Source organism: Anabrus simplex, chromosome 1 (genome assembly GCF_040414725.1).
Source record: "Anabrus simplex isolate iqAnaSimp1 chromosome 1, ASM4041472v1, whole genome shotgun sequence".
Taxonomy (NCBI): Eukaryota; Metazoa; Arthropoda; class Insecta; order Orthoptera; family Tettigoniidae; genus Anabrus; species Anabrus simplex.
In genome coordinates this window covers 1,188,366,663-1,188,384,492 of record NC_090265.1, presented here as the reverse complement: position 1 = coordinate 1,188,384,492, position 17,830 = coordinate 1,188,366,663, and the positions used below count along the sequence as shown (strand labels likewise).

The window sequence follows — 17,830 nt, the reverse complement described above, 5'->3', positions numbered from 1 at the left end:
ATGGCAATTATCTTAGTTTTCCTCCATATTTTCAGAATCTTGTTCTGCCTTAAGCCATTTCAAGCCATTTCAGTGTTGTTGGTCCAAATTTCTTTAATTGCTCTTTTCATATATCATCTAATCCAGCTGCCTTTTTGTTCTTACTATGCTGTATGGCCTTTTGCAGCTCATTTTGTGAAAATGGCTTTGAGAGCTCATTAGTTTCCAGATGTTCTTGCCTTTGAATCTTGTGTCCTTTATCTCGTTTGTCTGTTTTACCATTTTTCAAAAGCTATTGAGCTATTTAATTTGGAGAAATGCTTGTTCATATCTAGTACTTCTATTGTTTCTATCCACTGAGTTTTCTTACCTTCTGCCACGGACTGAATAAGTTTTTTAGCAGCATCTGATGTTTGCTCGCTGAAAGGGTTTTCTTCAAAGAGTTTAATGTACTCATGTAACAAATAGATGTTGTCTTTACTGAGTCCTGGAATGTAGTTGGTATGGCATCTGCATGGGATAGATTTACGAGATGACTCCTGACCAGCTGCTATAAAATCATAAAATCATCATATACCTCGGCAGTAGCGGCCGTATGGTGTCCTCCCTAGAGAAACAAAGGGTATTTTCTTTTCTTTCGATACTTGAAGTCAAAAACTGGACTCGAATAATGCTAAGAAAATTACATTTCATCGTAAAACTGTAAATTCTCATCAATAGGAAAGACTGTTCGGTAATATCAAACATAGGTGAGTGACTTTTAGTGCGCAGTATGCTGGTAAATGTTTTCAGGTTGAAGGTAAAGCACAGACTCTCGAGCTTCCGTCCCAGGATATAGCGGGATATAGTGAGGGTGAGGGGAGAAAGATGTAAGGGGGAAGCACGCTGGTGGATGGTTTCAGCGAGACGAAGGCTCCGGGGAGAGGCTTTAAGCTCGGTGAAGTCCGTAGGAGTAAAGGCATCTTCACAAACCCCTCTACGAGCATGTGCCAGCCATGGCTGCATATGACATTAAATAATAATTTATGACCTTGTTTGCCCTATTTTTAATTATATTTGAAGACTAAAAATAATGAATGATAATGAAAAGTAATATTTGAGACCAGGAATATCGATTCAAATTGCAAAGGTGAAGTAACACAGACCTCTGGCTTGCATCCCGCATTTCATGATGGCTGGCAGCAGTGAGCAAGTTCGTTTTCGCATGGAAGACTTGAATGAGTGCAGTGATACTGGTCCGTAGTTGTACTCTTCTGTTTGTAATCTTCCTTTATGTTCGTGCTTCGTGGTGATTATTCTGTAATCTATTAAGCTTTGAAAGTAGTGTGTGTATTAATTTACCAGTGCAATTGTGATTTGGAACCGCTTGTGGTGATAGTGATATCTTTGCGATTTCTTTATCTGTGTTTATTGATGATGTTGATGATCGTAATAATGATGATGATGATAATAATAATAATAATAATAATAATAATAACAAGAATAATATTGCTGCTGTGCTCTAGAGTTGAAACTGGTGAGTTGTGCTCACAGTGCTTTCCTTTTTTTAATTTTCATACTTACTCTAACAATGCTTACATCTTAGGGTGATTAAATAATCCTGCATTTGAAAATTAATTCTGTGATGCTATTTTCGAGAGCAGACGTCTTTCGTTTGACAGTAGATTAGAACTGAAAAGGCTAGGACCTCCGAAACCCGATTTTAATATTACACAGGTTCAGAATCCTTGCAGAAGTAAATCGCACATCATACAAGCATGCAGACTGGTTGTGTGGATGTGAGAAGAGAAATGCTTTCATTTGCCACATGGGTTTGGCTATGGATTCTCATGATCTTGCGTGGGCATTACCTGGTGTTACGGACCTAGAACTCTTGAATGAGTTAAAAAATCCACGTAAATCTAGTGAATCACATCAGGCAAATGCTGGGGCTCTACCTTAATTAAGGCCACGGCCGCTTCCTTCCAACTCCTAGGCCTTTCCTATCCCATTGTCGCCATAAGACCTATCTGTGTCGGTGTGACGTAGAGCCACTAGCAAAAAAAAAAAAAAAAAAAAAAAAAAATATCTAGTGAAAAGCATATAAACAATAATATTCATTTCGCAATGCTTGGTGAGGTGGATATCTGATGCCAGTTAGATAGTGCATATAGGTTGAAAATTAAACAGTTCAATGAGGACGTGTCGAAAAACCGTTACATACTCAGTAAACTGATTGACTCTATTAAGGTTTGTGGAAAATCTGAGTTCGCGCTGCGAGGACACAATGAAACCAATTCATCCGATAATCCTGGAATTTTTTGTGGGATGGTTAATTTAAACAAGCTTTTAGACTAAATCTTCCGTGCACTTTCAGTTGATATGTGACGAGATTTCTCTGAGACAACCAGAATAACCATTACAGGCATCCAAAATCTTTACTCAATTCATTTTTGGAGACTAAAATAGTTCTTACGCTTACTGCCCTAAAATTCTGTCTAGTTGCAGAAATTTTTGGGACTCGTTTCTAAATGATCTCATCTAGTATGGCTTTTCGTTTGGAAGATTTGGAGAAAACTTGCAAAATCCTTCTAAATTGTTATATCTAAAGCCTTTCACTTGCTTGTTGGGTTGCACAGCACTCGATTATAAAATTCAGTGGACAAAGTATGCATTTTTGTACTCGGCCTCCATTTCTGCCTGTGCACCTGTGTGTTGCCCGCTTACCACATTTGAACCATCATAGCTCTGAGCAATTACTTTTCCAGGGGACTTATTTACCTCCAGTTAATCTAGTTTGGCAAATAAAGCTTGACTAATTTTGTATATATGTAATTTGCACATCAGATTCTCAGTGATGGTATCATTTAAATGAAATCATCATTCTATATCCAAATGGCAAAAACATCTGATAAGGGCAGCCTTAAGATCACAATTTGCTCTTCTCTTTTCTGTCAGAGTAGTCAAGAAAGAGGTGTGTGAGAAAGTATTGTGGCCGCCTCCCCGACCTAACAGTCCACCGGATGCCACTGTGCCTCAGGGCATGGATGTATTTTCAAAACAAGGCTCTCTAGTGTCTGATAAAACATATTCCAATTTGCTTTCTTGAAATTGTATTGACTTCTGAATGGAACTATTTGTGGTCTTACGGCTGCAGTAATCTGAAATCCAATAGGTCTGTGTAGGGTATTTGGAATTGGGGAACCAATACTCTTGTGGCATTGTGATGCTGTTTTTACACTGGTGAAAATGAGACCAGGATTGTATCCTGGTTTCCAGAGTCCACTGTTGAAAGATGGTTGTAATTTACTGTCATGAATTAAATGTAAGTTGTTGGATTTAGCCCACTGCATTGCAGCTTCAGCATTTTCATCATCCTGGTCATATCCCCAAACATTATTATGACTATTGAAATATCCCAAGATGAACTTAGTTTTCTGATTGTGGATATTACTCGGTTCCTTAAAGAAGAATTTTGCATTAGGTGTTTTTTTTTTTTTGTTTTTTTTTTGCTAGTGGCTTTACGTCGCACCGACAGATAGGTCTTATCACGACGATGGGATAGGCCTAGGAGTTGGAAGGAAGCGGCCGTGGCCTTAATTAAGGTACAACCCCAGCGTTTGCCTAGTGTGAAAGTGGGAAACCACGGAAAACCATCTTCAGGGCTGACGACAGTGGAATTCGAACTCAGTATCTCCCGGATGCAAGCTCACAGCCGTGCGCTCCTAACCGCATGGCCAACTCACCCGGTCATTAGGTGGTTTGTCTACCCAGGTGACTACACAGTTGTTTAGTTCAACACACAGAATTTCAATATTATCTTCCTCGGTACATGCTGTAGAAAGCACTGATAAGCCCTGCTTAACAAATTCTGCACTACTATATTGCCGATGGGGTCTTTCAATTACAAGTTTCATGCCTTGTACCTTAGATCTTCTCTGATATGTGTCCCTATGGGTTTCCTGGATACACAATGTATCACACTGGTATTCTTGACACAGATTATGGAGGAGTTCCTCTTTTGGTCCAGATATTCCCTCTATATTTACTGATAAAATGTTCAAAGTTGGTCTTGAAAAAATACCTTTTGCACGAGAATTGATCATCTCTACAATTGCTTCTGGAATATCGAACTGCAAGACCTACTGACTTAATGGAAATGAAGGCTTTGTTAGGTCTCTTGTACCTTTCTGATGTACGTAAGACAAACCATTTGAATCTAACGGACTTATGGAAAACTAATGGTACATCAGTTGAGATGTTTTGGCTCACTATGTCACTGGAGAGGTTTAGTTTTCTGCTGACGCATATTAGATTTGACAACAAAGAAACAAGATTGCACCGACAAAACCCAAAAAACCCCATGGCACTACAGCCCTTGAAGGGCCTTGGCCTACCAAGCGACTGCTGCTCAGCCTGAAGACCTGCAGATTACGAGGTGTCGTGTGGTCAGCACGACAAATCCTCTCGGCCGTTATTCTTGGCTTTCTAGACCGGGGCCACTATCTCACCGTCAGATAGCTCCTCAATTCTAATCACGTAGGCTAAGTGGACCTCGAACCAGCCCTCAGGTCCAGATAAAAATCCCTGACCTGGCCGGGAATCGAACCCGGGGCCTCCGGGTAAGAGGCAGGCACGCTACCCGTACACCACGGGGACGGCATTGCACCGACAAGACACAGATAAATTGGCCACAGTTCGGGATTTATTTGACATTTTTGTGGCAAATTGTTCAGCTAACTACACCCCATCTGAATATACGACTGTTGACAAAATACATGAGGCTCTCGGGGGAAGATGTGGCTTCCACCAGTACATCCGAAGCAAACCCAATAAACATGGGATTAAAATCTATTCGTTAGTATGTGCTAAAATGTTTTGTATGTCAAACGTTTAGGTATATATTGGTAAACAGTCTGATGGCCCTTATTCTGTTGATTACAGTGCGAAAGTAGTAGTTGAAAGATCAGTGAAATGTAGGTAGGAATGTGACCATGGACAATTGGTTCACCAGCATAGAATTATATGAATGTTTGTTGAAAATCCATAAATTGACTTTACTTGAGAAAAAACAAAAGCCAGTTGCCTCATGAATTTCTGGAAGGCAAAAATAGACCCATCAACTCCAGCATGTTTGGATTCCAGGAAACTTCCACCCTAGTATCATACATTCCCAGAAAAGGCAAAAATGTGCAGCTTTTATCCACAATGCATTATGACAACAAAGTTCACCCCAACACTGTTAAACCTGAAATGAACATGTTGTATAATGACACAAAAGTGGATGTTGATGTGGTTGATAAGCTTAGTGCAGGGTATAACTGTGCCTGGCAAACTTGCCGGTGGACTATGGTAATCTTTTACAGTTTGATGAACATTGCTGCTATAAATGCTTTTGTGATAATGAACAGCAACAATCCTAAAGCTAATATGATGCAAAGAATTTTCTTAGAAACACTAGCATTCGATTTCATTGGAGATCATGTAAAAAGAAGATCCACAGTCAAGCAAGTTCCAAGACTGACTCGAATGAGAATTCAATAGATCTGTAACATTCCAGCTGAGAACATGCCGGTGCCTCCATAGGTAGAAAAAGCGCATGGTCAGTCTGCATACTGTGACTCAAAGAAAAATCGTAAAACAAAATACAAGTTCCATTTGTGTGGGAAGTTCATGTGCTTGGAGCACATTGTGGTTGTTTGTCCAACTTGTTTTGAAAAGATGGAATGAACATGGTGATAGACTATGACTGTGAATTGTTCATTGCATCTTTGTAAGAATTGTCACTATCCAAGTTTTCTAGTTAATCATTAGGAGTGTTTATTTCTGTGTTTGTTTTCTAGTTAATCATTAACCCAGGAGAACTCGCACTGATATTTTTTCGCCAGAACTCGTGCGCGGTCTTTTCGACCGCACAGAATCCATGGGCCATTATTTAATGCACAAATTATTTTTTCGAACACAATACACCGAAATGTCATATCACAGCTTTATTACACAAATGTATGTCTAATCAGCTGAGAAAATATTCTACAAGACACAAAATAAAGATATATTCATTTCAATTGACTACTTTGAACATCTGTCCATCAGAACTTATGGCTACCGATGTTTAAAAATTGAACTCTGGAAATGTAAAATGCAAACAATAATAAACATTAAAGAATTAAAACACACTCAAGTCCCAATGCACCAGTCATTAATAATTTTCATCACCTCTGGCTGCTTCAAAACAAATCTTGGGACTTAACACTGAGTGCAATACAGGAAAACCGTTCAGAACTTGCCAGATCTCACAAATGCTGAAGAATTTAGTCATCATCCCCCTCCTCCTGTACGATTTCAACACTTTTCTCCGCGCACTGGACACATGATGGCCATGTGTGCTCTTTACATATGAAACGTGAACATAAAACGCATTTAGTTTTGGTTTTCCGATTCTTCTTTCTGTCACAATAAGCACAACGACCATTGTCTTTCTGATTTACAGTTTGGTGACGTTGGTCCTCTTTTTCAATACCCAAAATGCTACGCAAACGCATCTTTACATCAGGAGCAATGCAGTCATTCGATGCACGATGAATCATGTAACCATTTCGTAGCATCATTGAGAGCTCCTTCAAATATTTCCGGCGATTTATGCCACTTCCGTTAGGCCTGTCTCTAAAAATAATAAAACTGTTGATGGCAGCAATGTTCAAAAGCATGTAGAATATTGTTAGGGGCCAGCGATTGTAGTATTCAGACTTCATCCTGTCTACGACATTAACGCCCCCTTTCGTGAGGTTATAAAAAGTAAGCATCTCGGCTTTGTTCGCTTCTCCTGAATCTGGGTCTATGTTATCCCCTTCATGCATCGTAGAAAGAAGAATTACATTTTTGTTTTTTCTTGGTACATATGAGAGAAGTGTTTGCTGTCCTCTATACGCAAACAGGCTAGTATTCGCTTTACGAGGCTTGGTTTGAACAAAAACTGGAGGAATATGTGGTTTATTTTTCTTCATTGTTCCCACGATTGTAAGATTGTGATTGTTGAGCAATGATTCGGCTAATGGTACTGAGGTGTACCAATTGTCCATGGTAATATTGCGTCCAGACCCCGAAATTGGTTGAACCAGCCGCTCGACTACACTTTTGCCACTGTTGTCAACTTGATAAGGTCCTTCCAGTTGTTTTCCTACGTAAACTTCCATTTTATAGGTATAAAATGTTCTGGCATCTACCATGGAAAATACTTTGATGCTGTATTTATCTCGCTTATTTGGATTATACTGCGTGAATGGGCAACGACCACGAAACCCCTGCAACATCTCACCAATTGTGAGATATTCACTAAGTGAATAATATTTCATGCATCTGGTCACAAAGTTCTCAAAGATCTTCCTGATGTGAGTTAATTTATCAACTATCACCCTATTACCTTGATCATTTATATCATCAAACCTGAGTGCACGTAAGATAAACTGGAATCGTGTTCTGGACATTGTTAGGCGAAAAGCTTTAACACCCGTTCAAATGTCTTGATTTGACTACACCTGCCAAATAAAGAAGGCCAATCACAGCCTTGAGTTCTACAATATTTGTATTGGCAGCATCACGTGGCCGGCTATAGTTAGTCCGATTTTTGTCAATCCATACATTAGTATATGCTACAATTTCCTCCAGTACACCGTCAGGGAAATACAACTGCCAGGCTTCTAATGAAGATTGGACATGTCTTGCCTCCCTTATTGCACCTGGTAAATGAGAAGGTTTCACTATATTCCGTTTTCTTTTACAGCCTGTTTTACACATTACATGAGCATCCCACTTTGTTTTATTATCCTTACCAAGCAGATGTGGTACTTGATAAGGCTCCACGCAAGGATTGTCTATATCATCTTCAGATTCGCCAGACTCCTCACTTTCCGTATAATGTTCACTTTCATTCACTGAATGATTCTCGTCATCAGATGCTGTAGTGTCATCAAACGGTTCAAAATCACTATCGTCATCTTCAAACAAATAGCGCCTTGCAGTACACTGTTGTCGTTGAAGAGCTCGGTTCACTGATTCTTCTTTTTCTACGCTTCGCAGAAGTTGATCAATCCTCTCTATTTCCTTCGGATCCATGATTTCTAACACGAAACATAACGCTACATGCAGAAAGAACTATTAAGACTCGCAGTACGGAACACAAACAAAAGAAAAACTCCAAACGCGAGGCCTCGCGCGCTGTGGAAATGACCGCAACTTCTGTCGAGGTCAGAGTTCCTTCCTCCCGGTAACAATGGACAACAAATTTAGATTAACTGTTACTGCACTAGCGTTGTCAACTCTCCAGCAGAGGATAAGAGAAGCAAGAGCAAGACGAGATGTAAGTTCATTGCAGATTACAAGTGAATAAATGAATGTGCGGTCGAAAAGACCGCGCGGTGAGTCCTCGCGGGTTAAGAGTATTTATTTCTGTGTTTGTGCCTCCTAACAATGGAGAATTTATTTCTTTTTCTTTATTGTTAACAGTAACAATGCAAGGCTTAGTTACCAATTTTTGTAGTGTGGTTTCTCGTTAATAAATGATTTACTTGCTTTAAAACATAAGAAATATGCATGTTTATATCTTTGGACTCACAGAGCGATGTTAGCATTCATGCTAGGATTTGTCATGTTAGTACTGGAGGGTTATCTTGGCACAAATGATGCCTTTGTTACTTTATACAGCAACTGAGATTCAATTTTTTAAAGATCTGTTTATTGAGAGTAATTAATCCCCCCCGTTCACAAATAACTTTGAAAAGATGGTTATGGGATTTTTACCACCTTTTGATTGTTTACTGCATGCTCTTGATCATCCAATTTATATTGAATTCCGCATTGCAGTCAGAATGTGTTTTTAATAATAATAATAATAATAATAATAATAATAATAATAATAATAATAATAATAATAATAATACATTCAAATGTTATGACAACCAAAGGGCAGCCAGCTCTGACAGGATGAAGTAGTTTTGGGAGTGGAAGGAGAATAAGAAGCTGAAAAGCTGACTCTATTTAATACTGTTAGACTTTAATATATATGACTGATTAAAGTGCTCCAATGGGGGCCGTAAACTATGTAAACAAATAAAAAATATAATTATGATATCTATGATCCCAGCTGCTAAGTTGCAGGCCTTCTGAAGTGATGCTACATAGACTGTCTGCTTATAAATGTCAGCATTCCAATTGCTAACTGCTGGATGGTCCCTAAGGGCCCAGAATGTGCCATCACATATCTTAAATTGCTGACTGTTATGATATAGAGTGCGTAGAATATTGCCCACCTTTCAAAAATTGGGTGCTTGACCATGAACTTGGGATCATGAATTGGACGCTCTTCCTCTGATCAGTTGAGGCTGCTGGTTTACTAGTAGACATCTTCAGTACTGTAGTTGAAAAATTGAAATGTGGCCTTCTCAAGTAATGATTATACTACTGTAATTTGCAACAGACTCCTTTCTTCTCTCTTCACGATGTTCTTATTGGTTGTAGAAGCTATTGAATACTGGTGACTTATTCTTAAGGAATGCTTCGGGTTGCCATTCTCATACTGTCTCATTATCTTTCTGTAGATCAGTGGTAGAGTGTCAGCCTCCAGATCCCAAGATCACTGGTTCAAATCTGGTGCAGCTTTGAAGGGTAAAAATACAAGTCCATTCAACACTCCATGTTTTACAATATTGGCATGTAAAAGATCTCTGGTGATACATTTGGTATTTACCCCCCAAAATAAATTAATCTTCAGCTATAGATCAACCAAGAGAGATCTGATTTACTCTGCTATGTGATATTGTCCAGTTGCTAGAGGGGTCCAACCCCACATTAAATCAGGTAGTTCTGATTTTTTAATATGTTGTTTGGGATGGTCAGAGAGTGAAAAACCCATGTTTTTATCATTCCCACACCTCTGCATTTCCTGCCATCTTGAAAAATCAGGGAATGAATATGAAAAGTCACCAGTGTTTATAAACAAAAATTAGATTTATTAGGATATTGTAAGTAGAACATGCACATTAATATTGTGAAATAGTGGAGCTTAAGATTACAGTTGAGGTCATTTTGGCCGAAGAGGCTGAGGGGATTCATGAATGGTGTCTTCATTTTGAGCTAATACAGCAAAATCATCATCGTCATAGCCATCGTCCTGGTTGATAATTGCACAATATTTGCAGAAGCGGAAACATTTCAGTCCAGCTTTTCTGCAGCCACAGCTGCAGTGCAGCCGGTGAGGCATTTTCAAGAGATTGATTTAAGGAGCTCCGGAGATGCTGTCTCTCTTGCCATCTTTACAGCAACCAATCCTCTCCTCACTCTCATCCATCCCCATTCCAAGGGGTGCATCACCTGATGGTATGTCCGGATGAATGGAAGTGGGCTGCATCTTTCTTCGGTGGAAGTTTGCCCAAGTCAAGCTTAGAGCTTCTGATAAATGTTGAGTACCGCAAATCGATGGGGGATTGATGAAGGTCACCTCCATATAATGTGACCAGAATGCGCTCACCCACCTCTGAAATTTCTGTAGTGGTGGCAGAAGGTCATAGAATGTTTGTGCAACCTCCTGCAGTAGAGGGTTTGAACGGAAAAGGTTGCAAAACTTTTTTTTTTCCCCTCAGAATCTCATAGCGTGATAGGTTCTGTGATCATCTATAGTATTGGTATTGAAGTCGCATTTTCAAACACCAACTGGCAGAAAGTGTCATCACGACTAGGGTAAAGTACAGAAGGCGGCTGTTGACTGATAGAGATGATTCTTCAAACAACTGTGCCTCAGTGTGCATGGATGAAAACCCAAGAGAAGACATCATTTGTTAATCAAGAGTTTTGGAACCAAACATCCTGTATATGAACACACTCAACCCTGTAAGAAGGGGTGATAGAAAAGACAGCATGTGAGATGGCTACACATGACCTTTTCCACTTATCATGAGAGCCTTTCTTATTTTTCAGGATCACAGTATCAAGAAGAATCAATAAAGATTGAGGAATGTTAGACTCAATGGTATTCAAAAACTGATCAGGAGGTGGGTATCCTGTGATATTGTAAGCCTTAGAGAGAATGTCCTCTGTAATGCTATCTGCAGCTGCCTTGACTTCCCTCACACTCTCTTCCTCAGGATTCATTTCTTTATTTTCATACCAACTGTCGGCAAGTATTTTATACCCAGTATTTTTTAAATAGACTGTCGATGTCTTTCCTGCTTCCACAAAGGGGATGTCTTCCTCATACTTCTGCAGTAAATGGGATTTCACTGTTCTTCGGACTACCTCAACTCCTCCCTTGATTGCATCCATCAGTTGTTGAAATGAAAATTGATATTCCTTGCATTTTTCATACAAAAAAGAATAAATATTTTCCATGGCTTTATCAATGTGGGTAAGCGGTCTGTATCCTTGTTTCAACCCCACCACTGGTGGCCTGTACAATCTCTTCTGACAAGAACATTGATACTGAACATCAGCTGCAATAAGATCAAAGTCTGAAGGAACCCGATCAATACTTTTCTGAGCCCTTTCATCTCCAAGTTTCAATGCTGCCTCCAAAAAATTGACACTGATACTATGCTTCTCCACCAAGTGAGCAGATCCCGTGTGTCAATAGCCTTTTTATTCTGAAGCTCATTGTAATTAGGGGGAATCTATTCACCACAGGAAAAAACTGTGAATTTTGAAGTTAAATCACTCACTTACTGACCTGCTTTGTGTAATCTGTACCATTGGTAAGATTCAATCCTCCTTTCGTCACAATAATATTTTGAACTTGCACTGTGCACTCGAATCACATCTTTCCCCTGCAGAATTTCCAAATGATCATTTTGCCCCTATTGATACTTGCTTTTTGAAGACATTCATTTCACACTGAATTCTAACAAAGATCATTTCATCGGATGGAAAGATCACTTACTCGAGTTGTGAATGCCCCCTTTAAGGCTATACAAACTGTTACTCATATATTCTATTTGTTAAGGCATAATTTGTGAATCAAATGGGTCCACAACACACAAACGATGAATTACCAGTTACAAGACCAATTCAAGACTCAAGAATACTTGTTTATTATAAAGACATTGGCATAGTTCAACAACACCAGTAACAACAGTTTTAATGTGTTAATTCCATTCTTAAAGGTGTAATCTGACATTTCATCCACACTGTTTTTAGATTAATTCTTTACTTACCAATGAAAAGAGGTATCATTACCCCGTTGGACTTCAGATACGTGTATAATATCATCAGTTTTGACAGGGCTTATGTGTGTTCTCAACATTATGTAATACAAATTAAGACATACCAATTGTAATATTTTATTGGAGTTCATATATATGCATGCTATTACCAGTTTTAATCATGGCTGAAGATGACCTAATATAGCAAGGTTGAAACTAGTACCAATATTAATAAATAGATAACAAAATTAATGTAAATGATATTGAATAGGTGGATCTGTCTCTACCCTTTGATAGTGACCAGTTGTCAATACGAACCATAATGAAATTCATAACTTATGATTCTGAAGGGTTTCATCTCTTTGACATTAACTGCTATCCCCTCTTCCAAACTCCCCTCACATATGAAGCACAAATCATGGTCAGAAGTCCAAAAAGTCATTCATACACACGAATATCAGGAAGTAGTTGACAAGTAGAATGAATGAAAAGAAATGATCAAACAACATTTCTCTAAACTCAAAAAGAAATCATTTTTCCTTTTTCCTTCAATTTTACCCCCACTGCTTGATATAGGTGATAAAAAAGCTTTTTGAGACGTGCAACTTAAAGGGTAATTAACATCTCCACAACTTACTTGAGTGCATATTTACTAAAATCAGTTTTTCATGGAATTTAAGCGATTCAAAGGGACGGAAAAGTGATAGTTTTGCCGAAATTGTGGTTGGACGCCTTCTTTCCTGCTCTGTACCTTCTTTGCTGTTGGTCGTGGAAACAAAGTTCGTTAGTGATTCTTGTAGGAAATTTTGTCCCATACAAGAATGAATATGGAGCAAATTTGGCTACGATGCACTGTCTAGGAGTTATAAGCGAAACACTGGATAAAGTACCATTTTTAGGTGTCTTTCTCAAGATGGCGGAAAAAGCAGAGGGTTAGGGATAATGAAAACTTGGGTTTTTCACTCTCTAACCATTCTGAACAGCATATAAAAAAGTGAGAAGTATCTGATTTAATGCAGTGTTGGACCCCTTTTTACTCCTCTAGCGGCTGTAGTAATAGAGTAAAATGGAACTTCAAAACTGATGTGCAGATAGCCTAGATGCAGTCAGATTAAAATGTCGGCAGATAGTAGCTGAGACCATACATCATCATTATTATTATTATTGTTTAATTGCATTAAAAGTGTACTCTTAAGTTGATCCTTTAATGTTTTGATCGATTTTAGTTGATCCACTCTCTTCATCAGCGAACTTGACATCTTAAAACAAAACAAAGATGTACTCTAAAGATGTACGGGTAATAATTATGTAAACTTACAAATTATGTAATAAATATTTACAGGGCAGACCCAACTAACTGTGGCATTTTTCATGAATTTAATCAATACAGACCAATCGAAGACAAAGTAAATGGTCAAATTTGTTTCCTATACCGTTCGCACCCATTTAAGGTCTACATTAAGTTGATGTTGAAACCATTCTTAAAATCTTCGTCATCGTCTGAAGAGGGAGCATATGAGAAGATGAGTAAAATAAAAATTATTTCTGGAGAGAGGTACACAAAGAGCCACAAGTCTCTCATTGTCTACTGTAGGATTGAGTCGGTGCCCTTTCTCTAGTTTTGTCCTCGCTGCAAAACCAGTGCTATGAATGCAGTGTTCTGCTTCCTCGAGCCGAGTCAAGCTAGCTTGTGGGTAATAAGAACTGTTCTTCTTTCTGATGTCTTATTGTTTTCCTTTAGGTTGAGTAACTTTTGTACATTCCATGTTCTGATACTTTTTAACCAGAAATCAGGGTGGCCCACTGGGTGTGGTTTCCCAGCCAGGTTCAAGTGTGATTGTCGATGTTTAATCCAAATTATTTTGGACTTCCCCACACAAGGTAGGCAACAGTGATCCTAGTTAGGCCTACCCAGATGCGGATGCAAGGTCGAATTCCTGAGTAGTCACATGTGTCAGGAAGGCAAATGTCACACTGCTTCTGCCAGTCCAGCCTAGAAGTTCCTAGTTTTACCCAAAACCTGTTTTCGTTATCTTTAGCACATAGTTATCATTGGACTTACAGGAAGAGCAGGGGAAATACCACAGGCATGATTTTGTGTAAGGTTGACCTCAGTTTGCTAGGAAGTGGCTCACACATGATTTCGGACCTGTTCACCGTGGTACATGTGCTTCGAGACATGCAATATCAGGCACCATACTTGCAACAGATTCACAGGCTCAAGGATATTTGAGATACCCCTTTATAGCCAGTCTGTCTAGTAGTAGGCTCTTGTGGTGTCTAAACTGCTGTTGGGAGTTGGAACAATAACAGTGATTCCTTCACCTGTTTAACCACTGGGAATTTGTAAAAGGTGTCTCTTCTGCCTCTTGCCATACCAAAGCCCATCTTCTCCACCAAGGCAACCATTTAGGTTTCACCATAGCTTGGCAAGGGGTTCCCACAAGGTATTACCAACTGGCATAGCTGGACCAAAGTGTTTTTTAAGAGGTGTTACTCCTCAAGCACTCGCAACGTTGTCGGGGCTTGCGACAGGGGGAATCTTCCTCCTATACGTTGGGCCAAGGTTGGTAGGATTGCTCCAGTACTACATTTACTTCCAACTGAAAACCAATTTCAGTCAAAATACAGATAACTCCCTCAAGCTGCATTAGTATAAAGATGTTCTTTTTTTTCCTGTTATTTTTGCTTCAGGTGGGGCAGTCTATTGTTAATAGTACCATTCTTTCAAGTTCTTTTGCTGATCCAAACTGTTTCAATTGACTGAAAATTATAGGAAGCAAAGTTTTCAACCTTTTTCCCTTCCATTTCTGAATGTTTTTGAGTTTGATTCTTTTTCTTTTATTGGTTGTGTCCCTCTATCTCTTCCCATGTGTTATAACTAATATAACAGTGAGACATTTCTTGTGCAATCAGGTGATAAAGGCATTGCAGACACAGCACAGAACAGAGACCCAATGGGGACTGCTGGTTGATCGCATTGTTCACTTGGAAGATGTGGCTCGTAATCAAGTGAGTCATGATCACCGCTACAAACCAACCTTTCAGCCTGTCCGACCTGCATGGCTGCGATACATTTACACACCCACTTTAGGTAATGTAAGATATAGCTTCTTTGTTGATACGTAACATACGGTTTGAGATTTAAGGTTGTGTTGTTTCCTTTGTGTGATGATATGGTTTATGATTGTTTAAGTTTTCTTCATGCTGATAGCTGAATAGTTGGCGAGTTAGCTTCTTGTGCCCTAAGATCAGATTAGATCCTGTCTAAGGGCAGTTTATTTTTTCAAACAGAAATATCTTTATCTCTCTATGTTATTTATCTCGGAATATAGAAGAATACTAGTGAGATATTTGGCTATATAATACTGGTTATGTTGGTGTAAGTGTACGTTCAGGAGATAGTGGAATTGAAACACATTGCCAGAAGTCCTAGAGATATTATTTTTGTGTGTTTGTTTGTTTGTCATAAGATATAAACTTCACGGTTCTGGTCCATATTGAATTGTCATCATAATAATAATTATTAATGTCATAATGGTCCATCTTTCAATACTATAATATGCCATATTTTGAATTACATTAACTAGGGACTAGTTTTGGCCTGGGCTGGCCATCTTCAGCCTTAATATAAAACATTTAATAACTAAACAAATGTACAAACACACAATTGACATAAAACAAATGAACAAATATACAATTGGCATTAAAAAACTGGGATAAAATTACGGGTAAATTTGAAAATAAATTAGGTTCGAAATTCCTAGCATCTTGAGTATCCTCATCAACCAGACTCTTTCTTGTACTAATATTCATAGAACTGTTAGTTCCATCACTGCTGATCATTACAATTTCAATTGTAAAACGGGAACTGGTAAATGTTGATTCTGTAGTCAATCACCAAATCTACTTGAGTGGTGTTGGCTGTATGCAAGTCACTGGATGCCGCTGTAAATAACCACCAGCTGATGCAGAACTGCTAGATGGTGTTTCAACATCAATCAGCGTAGATATGCTCTTGTAGTGCTTGTTAAAATCATGCTGAAATGTTGTTGGACATTGTATCCTCATAATTATATTTCTGTATCAATAATGTGTTTGTCAGTTGAGACTTTACAGCCAACAACATGGCTAGTTATTTTTGTTTAACTTCTTCGGCCTTCCAACATTACAATATTACTTTACGGCCAATGCCATGGCTGCTAGTTGGCCACAGAGATAAATTTTTATGTAAAGAAGTGCTTTTCATCCAACAGTATGGCTCTTGGTTTGTTATACTGTAATTTTTCAAGCAATAAGTGTCTCACACCAAATGGGAAACTGGTCAGTGGCCTAGAAATGGAAGAGAAATGAATTGCTAACGGTGGATAAGGTGGAAGAGTCTCAAAATCCAGACGCGTCTGTTCCCACATCGGGTGGCTTTTTGGTCAGCGTCTGTTTCCCCATGTGAGGTGCACTGGTTGAAGGCTCTAGGACTTCTCAGTCCTAGTTCTAACTTAGTAAAACATAATTATGCTTTGCCCATCTAATAAATAGACAGTTAATGTATTATGGAAAGCCAATTTGAGAACAAAACTACTCCAGGTGATGACTCAAATGAGGAACCCACCGCGACAACCAGTGGCGCAAGCAGGCCTAAGGGTTCTGGAGAGCCTGCACCGGAACTCGAGGGGAAGTCAGAGTCCCCTGGAAACCACAAACTCAAGGCGAAATTATGATACTGGTTAGGAACCCTGAATGTGAACTCAAAGAGCTAACAAAAGCAATGGAAGAATGGGATATAAAGATCTTGGCCATCTAGGAAACAAGGTACAGAGACGAGGATTAATTTGAGAGTGAAAAGCATAGGATTTACAAAGAGAAATCTGCGATTGGAGTGGCTAATGCAAATTTTCTCTTAGTTCTTGGAATGGCTTTTATAGTAGACAAAAGTTTTATAGACTTTAATAGGCTTTGAAAGTTTACTTCTGCACTTAAGATGTGGAAACAAGACATACATACACCTTAATACATGCCTATGGCCTGACAAATGAAGATAATCACAAAAATCCAGGCAAATTTGAACATTTCTGGGAAGAAATAGAAAACCAGTTGTCAAAGATTCCAGTGAGGAATATCAAGGTGCTGACGGGGGATTTCATCGCACAGATTGGCAAGGAGAGGAAGTACAGAAAGATGATAGGAGAATATCCAGCACGCAAACGGACAAATAAGAATGATGAGCTCGACTCATTGAACTTTGCCATGCCTTTGATCTTTGACTGATGTCAACAAATTTCAAGCATTTACCAAGAAAACAGAAGTTTCCTCCTAAGAGGCTGGAGCATCTTGTTGCAGAAATATATTCACAGACTTAAAAACAGGAAGTGAACTCTGAAGAAAGTAGCAAAACAGTTTTGTGTGTGGTTCTTGTATGAAAGATTTCAGTTTCAAACTGCTTGGTGGTCTCATTTTTATGGTGGGTCTCACTACAAAACATGAGTGTCAAAGCTTCCCACTGCTCAAGAACTCTATCAATAGACTGAAGAAGCGAGAGCCAACGGGTACTAACATATTTCAAAATTTTGTGACCCTCTGTGCCACAAACAGCCTGATAAACTTTCAACATGTTTTGCCTTTTAGAACTCTTATCAAGATAGTAAAATAACTGAACCAAAAAGTTCTCTACATTGACTGGCAATTGGGCT

The 17,830-nt window shown here is 38.9% G+C and overlaps 1 protein-coding gene across 2 annotated transcripts in view; it reads left to right on the top strand.

Annotated features, from left to right (window-relative positions):
* Positions 1-17,830, top strand: part of LOC136858177 (LMBR1 domain-containing protein 2 homolog) — a 271,921-nt gene that overhangs the window by 84,080 nt on the left and 170,011 nt on the right. For both annotated transcript variants that reach the window (XM_067137535.2, XM_067137534.2), the window contains exon 6: positions 15,060-15,237. In XM_067137535.2, the coding sequence (XP_066993636.1) occupies positions 15,060-15,237 (178 nt within the window). The remainder of the gene's footprint in view (positions 1-15,059; positions 15,238-17,830) is intronic.